This window comes from Morone saxatilis, unplaced genomic scaffold, assembly GCF_004916995.1.
Source record: "Morone saxatilis isolate NCDOM2014 unplaced genomic scaffold, NCSU_SB_2.0 Contig23, whole genome shotgun sequence".
NCBI classification, from domain to species: Eukaryota; Metazoa; Chordata; class Actinopteri; family Moronidae; genus Morone; species Morone saxatilis.
Genome location: NW_023339796.1, coordinates 16,230,578 through 16,239,378, shown reverse-complemented (window position 1 = coordinate 16,239,378; position 8,801 = coordinate 16,230,578). Strand labels below are relative to the sequence as shown.

The following is an 8,801-nucleotide window of genomic DNA, read 5'->3' as shown; positions in this document are numbered from 1 at the left end:
GGATGACTACTTTTTACTTTTACTTGAGTCATATTATTCTGAAGTAACAGTACTTTTACTTGAGTACAATTTTTGGCTACTCTACCCACCTCTGCACGTCAGTGGTGCCTCATGTTGCACTAGTAGCTGTCAAACCAATAGCCACTTTCTCACCTGTCTTACATGTTTCCACATAAGCCTGATCCTTCACTGTCTAATGTCCAGCCTGCACATTGTATTTCAAAAGGAAATGATATCATACGATAAAGTTTCATTACACATTGAAAATGATCTTAAATTGATATTTAAAATTGTACTGTTCCAAATTAGGACACCAGCTCAGGTGGTGGCAGCTTTACAGTCTGCTGGTATTACTTACTTGTCATTGTTTGCTCTCTGCAGTGCTCCACCTCTTAAAGAACACAGACAGCAGTCCTGGGAGGAAGAAAAACAAAGAAATGTGTTATTTTCAAAATACCAACTCTGGTAACTGACTCATGTATCTTTATCACATCTAAATCCTGATGTCTGGATATATGATGTTCAGCTGTATATTATTTATGGCTTAAACTGGGGATAATGCAATCTCATGTACTGGATCACATGGATTATAAAGCTCAATCTGCTGCTAAATCTTGTAACACACTGCGCACCTGGTATAGCAGGTGTTAGAAACGCTTCACTCAACTTTCTTAAAACCTGTTCTAAAGTACATAGTGGCATTAATAAATATACAGCGGCCAACAGGTGCAGCAATGCAGGCAGTCTGAAGACAAATTATGATTCTTTACTTTCTCACAAACAGAAATCTACAAACTATATTATCTTTTATATTTCTTTTTTTATCAAATTAAAGAATCCCTTTTCATTTCTTCAGTATAAACAGTTCAAAAGAATGCAAACCATCTTGTGTCATGCTTAAAATAAAAAGGAAGAACAGGGAACAAGAGCAGAGTACAGAGTATTTTAATTTCCTTGTTGCGAAATTGATGTCTGTGACAAGTATATGTCCAACAAAGCACCCTCTCCTGTTTAAAAAGAGTATCACAATTAATTTTTCATCTGCAATTTAATTTTCTCATGACATAGCTTTACATTCCTGTCGCTTTGCCTCTATATCAGACATTTATTTTAATCTCACCTCACCTCTAAAGTGCTGCTGTTGATTGACAACAGCATTTAAACTTCAATATGTTGTTCATGGGCTCTCTAAACCTTTCAGACCTCCCTGTTGCAACAGTTTCAGTCCAACACACAGACTGAATATCACAGGAAACTCTTGAAAGTCAGAACCCAATGACTGATAAATATCAGAGGGAAAAAAAACTTGATGGTGACTGATGTAGTTTTCAAGACATGTTACATTAGAAATGGCTACAACCCATTAAAGAAAAGCTGTTATCATTAAATGTTCTAATATGCCTATATAATATACTTTATATATATATATATTTATAAGCAAAAGTGAAGCATTGCCCACTGGTGGTCAAAAGCTGTTTATGCCTAAGTTGGGCCACATTCTGCGAATGTTTAACAACAATCTATTGTTCTGAGCAGGCAGGAAAGCAAAGGAAATTTAAAGATACATTTTATAAACAAAGTTTGGAAAAACAAATCCCCCAAACAATAACACACAAAGGAAGGGAACACTCTCACTGTCTCAGAACAAAGAAAGCAGTAGTATAGAGAGCCAAGTGTGACAGTGTGACAAAAGCAGGTCTACTGTGGTTGTCAGTTGTATTAAACTGTTACTTAGTTCAGCACAGGATATCTTTGTAGTTTTGTTCTGGTACATAACAGTTTATACTGTGCTTTTAGGTAAAATAAAGACTGACTTTAAGAGACTCAATCCGTGCCCAATCATGGTGCACACACATTTTTGTTTGATGTACTTAAAAGGCAAAACAGAGCTCAACCATCAAACTTTACTAAATCATATTTCTCTATGATTTCCAATCAATTTTAACGAACAGATACAACTCTGCTGCTGTATGTTTTGTGTTTGTCATCAGTATGAGGAGCACTTTAAATTATTTTAATAAAATAATTACTGTCTATTACAGGCAGCCCAATTAACTAACCTCGGTGATGGCATCTGCCTCACAGCGGGCGCACAGCCAGTCGTCTAGCTCTGCGTCTTCCCCAGACACACCGTAGCAACCTGAGCAGGAACAGAAAAGAACATGTCACACAGTCACTTCTCATAGGCTTCATTTCACAACAGGGTTACTCGTGATTTTTGGCTGGTTTATTAAGGAGAACCGGAAAATCCTTGTATTTAGAACACAAAGATTATTTATGAAAATTTGGATCATAGATAAGGAAACCATCTTGTGCCATGCTTGAAATAAAAGAGGGACAGAGAACGAGAGAAGTGTGCAGGGATTTTTACTTTTTGTAACTGCTTAATTGTGACCAAAGAAATGCAAAGTGTTTGTGGATGTGTGTGTGTGCCTCTTGGAAAAAAATTCATATTTAATAATGAAACTATCAGACTATGTGGATGACCAGGCCAAGCTGAACCAAAATAAAACCTTTTGGGGAAAATAATTAAAATAAATTAAAAATAAATTGACTTAACTTTGAAATAAGGTAACTTTTTATTAACAATTTGTTTTACATTTAATTTCAGAAAGGTTCAGTGTGTAAATGTTGTGAGCTCCTGGCGCTACCAGCTGAATAATTTAGTGTGTCACAGGTTTGTACTTATCCAAAATCCATTCACTTTAGTGGTGGCTGTTTTTAAAAGAACTGTGTGTAACAGTAGCTTTGCTAAATGCTGAGTGGTGATTTCCTAAAGAATCTGAATGTACTGTATGTAAGACGTAGTTCTTTTAAAATACCTCAAGTGTTCCTACATATGCATTTAAATAGATACTTGTTCATCACTTACTGGTATGTACGCGGACGCAGCACTGAGCACAGCTGACCAGCCGGCTGGTACCGTCCTCTGCTAGATGGGGGTTAGACAGCAGTCCCTCCCCGCTATCATTTGTCTTGCTGGTCTGGGTGTTGAAACACATTTCCGGGATGAGTGGTTTGGACCACTGGCGGCCCCCTGGACGGTTCACCAACGTCATGCAGGAATTCCCACTACTGGACTCCGACTATATTAAGAAATATACATATACCTTGTTAAAAAAGAAGCATATAATTATTACTTATTACTATATTATTTATATATTCTATTAATTTTGACAAAATGTAAATTTTTGCTCATTCTACAACAAACATAACAAAAATGAGCCATAAAAGCCATAATCAAAGTAAAGCCTTTATAAAGACATCTGTTTTTCACTTGAGCTTTGATATCAAAATAAGTCATCCAAATTGATCCAGCTTGTATTTTCTGTTCCTGGTTCTAATGGCCATGAACCCTGACAAACCACTGCACTACACAGTCCATCACAGTATTTTCTCTGAAATGGCTGAATGTGTGCTTTAAAGGTTGATTGCCATAAATGCCAATTCATGACTGTCCACTTGATATAGATGAAAAAGGATGGTAATGATAACACTAAATAATAGAACTTCATAAAAGCCTAAAATGCTTTTAGTCACCTGGTGGTAGGTGTGGAAGAGCAGGCAGATGGAGCAGTAGGGGGCCTGCTGGCCCATGCTCTTGTTGTACTCTTTCTCCGCCTGAAGGTTATATGGCCGACACTGCCACAGCTGGGTGAGAGGCTTCGCCCATTCCTCTTTCTCCTCTTGCTCAACCTCCACATCTATGTACACTTCTACAGATAGGAGGATGGGGTGAAGTACAGAGGGGTAGTGTGAATGAAGGAGGAAAAGGGTGGTGGAAGCGTTGGGATTTAGAAAAATTAGGCGTGAGGGTAAGGATAGAGATAGAAAGTTAGTGCTTGGTCAATTGGCACCACATAAAATACTACTACATTATCAATACAGACTAAAGAACTGTGTACCATCGTCACTGTGCACCTCTCTGATGAGAGGGTGATGACGGGGCAGCTTAGGGAGCTGTGCCTGCTGCTGTTGCTTCTTCACAACTGACTTGCAGTATGACTGCTCTTCTGCCACCTGCTGGAGCAAGAAGAATATAGCAGGATAATGCTTATAAAAAAATAAATAAAACAGGGGTTACACGGTATCTGTAGCAATGAACATATCAGTTTCAATAAAGCCCCCCAATTATGAGGCAAACTGGGAGCTCTGTACTGGTATGCATACATTTCCAGATAAACACTGCGTGCATTGATCCCTTTTGAGAATTTGGTCACAGCTAACAACTACTTACATGATGATTCTGAGCGATCACCTTCATCTCATCAGGCATTGGTTTCCTGACAGGAATGGTGTCTTTCAGGATGACAATGCCACTATCCGCAAGGGGGCATTGGTAACTCTGTAGTTTGAACAGCATGAATAACATTGAATGTTCAGGCAGACTTCAGGATAATGCCTGATAAAAGGTGTATTCTGCCACCAGAGAGCTCTCCAAGGATTGTTCTGTTAGTAGAATCAGTAATAATGCTGAGCTCAAAGAGATGAGTATGCAAATAACATGCAAGGAAAATGCACCAGTACAGAGCCACCAAAAAATTAGTTGCTGTTTTTTTTCTTGGGTGTCTACATGCATAATAGTATTATAAAGGAAAGACACTGACTAACTGAAAGTATCTATGAGCAACAAATATAAACTTATCAAGTTTATATTTGTCCAGAAGCAACTACAAGCTTTTTTAGATCGTTTGGTGTTAAGTTGACATACAATGCATGCAGCAAAGAACACAAGCTGTGGTAAAACATGCATGTGCCAGTGTACAGAGCGCCTAACATTTGAACATTTTAACATTAAATTTCACCTGTTGCATTTTGTCAATGCATTTTCTTTTTAAAAAATAGAGAGAAAAAAAACCAAAAAGATCCCCAGACCTTTCGCTTGTTGTTTTTGGGGGCATTCAGCTCCATTGTGCTCGACTCGCTGGGTTGTGTTTGAGTCGGAGAGCAAGCCGACTGGCTGGTGGGCTCAACTTCAGGCTTCTCCACTTCAGTCTGAGCCTCAACGGGCACTGTTATTTCAGGCTTCTCCTCCTTTGGCTCCAGCTCGACAAGACTCTGTGCTTCCGATTCATTCAGTGCTACATTGGTAAGTACCATCTTGGATTCTGGCTGTGGCTCCGTTCTTTCACAGCTTGGTGCCTGAGTTGAGGACTGAACTTGCATGTGTGATGGTGTACAGATTTTGTGTTGGAGATGACGGGGTTGATGCTCTCTGGCATAGCTATGCACTTGCAGCTGTGTGTGAGGCTGCTGCTGCTTTTCCAGAGTGTAGCTATGCACTTGAAGAGTGTCTTTTGGACTCAGAGTCCTGTGGAAGAGAAGGCTGGCTACCCCCATTTTGCGGGCAGGCTGAGCGGTGGCTTCTGTCCACGTTGGCGCTGCCGAGATGGATAGGTGTCCGTTTCTGGGCTGAGACTGAGACGAGATCGCAGGTGCACGAGTCTTTGTATAATGAGGGGGGCGGCTGACATCACTGTTATTTTGGGTCAAGCTCCTGTGAAACGGATCCAATAAAGTAAGTTTGGTTGGTGTGACAACCAATTTTGGTGGGCCTGTAAATTAAATCAGAGGTCTCTGTTTAGTGAAAAATGCACACATTCATGCCACTTCATTTTATTTCACCACAAACCAACTGTTATTAGAGGCTTAGCTCACATTCATGAAACTAGTAAGATAAGGTTATAGTACCTTTATTTCTTTTGCCATCTTGTGACAGAGTACGTGGAGGTATAAGGTTTAGCCTGGGACGCTTTCCATATTGCTCCATATCTTCCTCATCTTCATCCTTGGGAACAACCTCCTGGGGCACCTCCAGACACACTCTGTGTCTCTTGGTCTCTATCCTTTGTGTAGTGCTGAGGGTTTACCAAACAGATACACAACAGTTAAGAAGAGAAACCATGGTCCCATTTCTTATTGGTTTCTGGTCTCAGGAAACTGTACAGTACAATTGAAAACCTATCTTTGGAATATTTATGAATGGAACGGTTTCACTCGATGGGAAATGCCTCTGCATGTGTCAACATTGAAAGCTCCATGGACATCAGGTGTGTGTCAAAGACAGATTCATTGTGACGGCTTTAACGTGATTAGAGCCCCTCTTCCTCATCCAACATGTCAACATTATGTGCCTTGCAATTGTAGTTACCAAATTATTGTTAGTAGATATTCCACAGTCCTGTGGTTTGTAGTACGGTGGACATCAATTTGGACTGTGATAATGATATGTATTGGTTCTGAGTTTCAACTGTTTTTTTGGAAAGTGGAAACAGATAGTAGATGCCAACGCTGCCTGTGTTGTAGTACTTACGGCCAGTTATTTACAAGACATTTATGATTGTTGCCAAATATTTCCCTTAACTTGAGCTCATGGTTTTGACTTAATTATGAATATTAACCAATACTGTGAATTGCTTTGTTTTAATTAGAACCTGCAAAATGTTGTATAAACATATAGGATTAGGGAATTTATGTTAGCGACTGATTAAATCTTTCACGGGTCACGTTTATACTGTTTCAATTGCTCAACCATAGTGCGAATCATGTTAGTTAAACCGATACAACCAATACTTCATAAGTCCCGCCCTTTTTGCTTCATACTCCAATAACAGTTGAGCCAGCCTCAGTCACCTTTCTCCTTTCCTGTACTTTGATATGCAATGTGCTAGGCTTGATGTCTATGTTGAAAAGACAACAAAACTTTAAAGATGGTTAAAAGAGAGAAATATAGCCTAGCACATAGCATATCTAAGTACAGGAAAGGAGAAAACTGATGGAGGTTCTGACTAAGGCTTGCTCAACAGTTACTGGAGCACACAGCAAAATGGCACAGGACTTTGAAAGGTCAGATCCACTGATGCAAAACAAGAGAGAAGCAAAGGTCTCTAGGACAGTCTGTAGACACATGTTGTCACTGGACTTTCCATGGCTAACATACCCAAAGTTGTTTGTTCAGGAGTACTAAATCACCCTAGTGCTAAAACATTTCATGGTATAAACCATTTAAACTAAAACACATATAGACTAGGATATTATTTTCTGTAGTAAGACCCACCTCTTCCGCTCTCCGTCCTCCCCACAGGTCTCCATGGAGGTACTGCTGCTGTTGATGTTATTAATTGACTCCCCCAGGAACTCCTTAGCTTCTGGGGTGGGCCGTGAGTGATCAATGGGTGCCACATCTCGCCCTGCGAGCCACAATTCATAGCGATCTGGCTGGAATTTCTTCACAAATACATCCATTGAAATCTTCACCATGTCTTTACGGCATGAGCACTAAAGGAAAGAATGGCACAGAAAGACTTTGATTCAAATAACAAATGCTACAGGTAATATTGTTGCTTGTAGATCTATAAATGTATAGTAGATTATATAAATGGTATATGTTTACATTCTTACTAGCAAGACAAAATCTTATTCAAATTAGGACATGCATGGTTTTCAATGCTATTTTTTGGCAGTCCTCACCAAAACAGCTTGCTTGCCATACTCAATCCATCTCTCTGTGGCAAAGTTGGTTGATTCTGCACAGTTGAAACCGTGGTTGAAACCAGCATGATAGGCGTAGGGGAAAGTTACCATGAACTCACCAGCCTCCTGAGTAATCTTAGGGAGAAATAATAAAACGATTAGTAACTGCAGTTGATATATTTGGCTGGGTATTAAGTAAAGGTCCTCTGGTTTGAAATACAAATGAACATATACTCTACTCATACCTTATCAAATGGAATGCCATACTTCTTCAGGATAGAGGGAGAGATGAGAGTCATCTTGTGCCTCAAAAAGGCCTCACAATTCTGGGAGCTACCAGGAAAAAATCCTAGAAGAGAGCAGATAGATATTTGAGTACATGATAGTTAAAAGCATTATATTACATACATCTATGGAAAATATTTCACCAGTCCCTCACCTTTAGCCAAACGCTCCAATCTTTTCCCATGCTCTGGAGGAACACAGTACCTGCACATATTCAAATGAGTCATCTTAGTCACAATACACTGATATAATCAGTTTATTTATATATATTATGTAGTGTGTTGTCACATGATGTTGCATTACTCCATAGAAAAAGAGTCAGAGCCAAATCTTTCAACTCACTAATATGAAACAGGAACCCTGCCTTCACTTACTAGATGTTTAGATAAATACAATGAGAATGTGTAAGAATGGACAGCTTGATTTCTGCATCTGATGAAGAAAATAACAGTTTCTTTACCATGATTTGGGTTCACCAAAGTGCAAGTAGTTGATACTGTAGAGGTCCATGTCCTCAGTGTGCCATGCAAAGGTGGTCTTCCACATTCCAAAATACAAATAGGGTGTGTTAACACCCTCAATAGTGATCCCGCTTTCACGTTCAACGGTATCCAAAATGGTGTCCAGATGGCAAATGTTCCACTCTTTGACTTCCTGCAGGAGCACAGACGATAATACAAGATTAACAGAGGACACCTGAAGCAGTGATAAAACCACTATGATCAGTATCAGCATCCCTATCAGGTCAACAGACAGCAATCAGAAAACCAATCAATACTGATTCATTTCATTCATTCACCACAGCAACAACATCCAAGAAGTGTCAACTCACAGGGTCATATAGAGTTCCATTAACATCTGCCCCATATATGGGAGGGTTATATGTCACATTCTTCCAGTACTTCCTTTCCAAGTCCTCAAAGTCATCATAATGTGGACCACAGAACCTACAAAAGGCATGGACAATTCTTAATTAGTACCAACAACATAAATGAAGTTCAGCATCAAAAGGTTAACACTGCAGCTGACTCTATACAAATTTA

The 8,801-nt window shown here is 39.4% G+C and overlaps 1 protein-coding gene across 4 annotated transcripts in view; it reads right to left on the bottom strand.

Annotated features, from left to right (window-relative positions):
• Positions 1-8,801, bottom strand: part of kdm4ab (lysine (K)-specific demethylase 4A, genome duplicate b) — a 16,658-nt gene that overhangs the window by 5,452 nt on the left and 2,405 nt on the right. The window contains exons 4-17 of one of the 4 annotated variants that reach the window (XM_035670809.1): positions 8,591-8,705; positions 8,219-8,412; positions 7,913-7,962; positions 7,719-7,822; positions 7,471-7,608; positions 7,058-7,278; positions 5,692-5,858; positions 4,876-5,555; positions 4,238-4,345; positions 3,906-4,023; positions 3,541-3,716; positions 2,873-3,086; positions 2,061-2,140; positions 359-414 (exon numbers count right to left, since the gene is read on the bottom strand). In XM_035670809.1, the coding sequence (XP_035526702.1) occupies positions 359-414; positions 2,061-2,140; positions 2,873-3,086; positions 3,541-3,716; positions 3,906-4,023; positions 4,238-4,345; positions 4,876-5,555; positions 5,692-5,858; positions 7,058-7,278; positions 7,471-7,608; positions 7,719-7,822; positions 7,913-7,962; positions 8,219-8,412; positions 8,591-8,705 (2,421 nt within the window). The remainder of the gene's footprint in view (positions 1-358; positions 415-2,060; positions 2,141-2,872; positions 3,087-3,540; positions 3,717-3,905; positions 4,024-4,237; positions 4,346-4,875; positions 5,556-5,691; positions 5,859-7,057; positions 7,279-7,470; positions 7,609-7,718; positions 7,823-7,912; positions 7,963-8,218; positions 8,413-8,590; positions 8,706-8,801) is intronic. The other 3 variants (XM_035670810.1, XM_035670811.1, XM_035670812.1) reach the window with 3 other exon arrangements.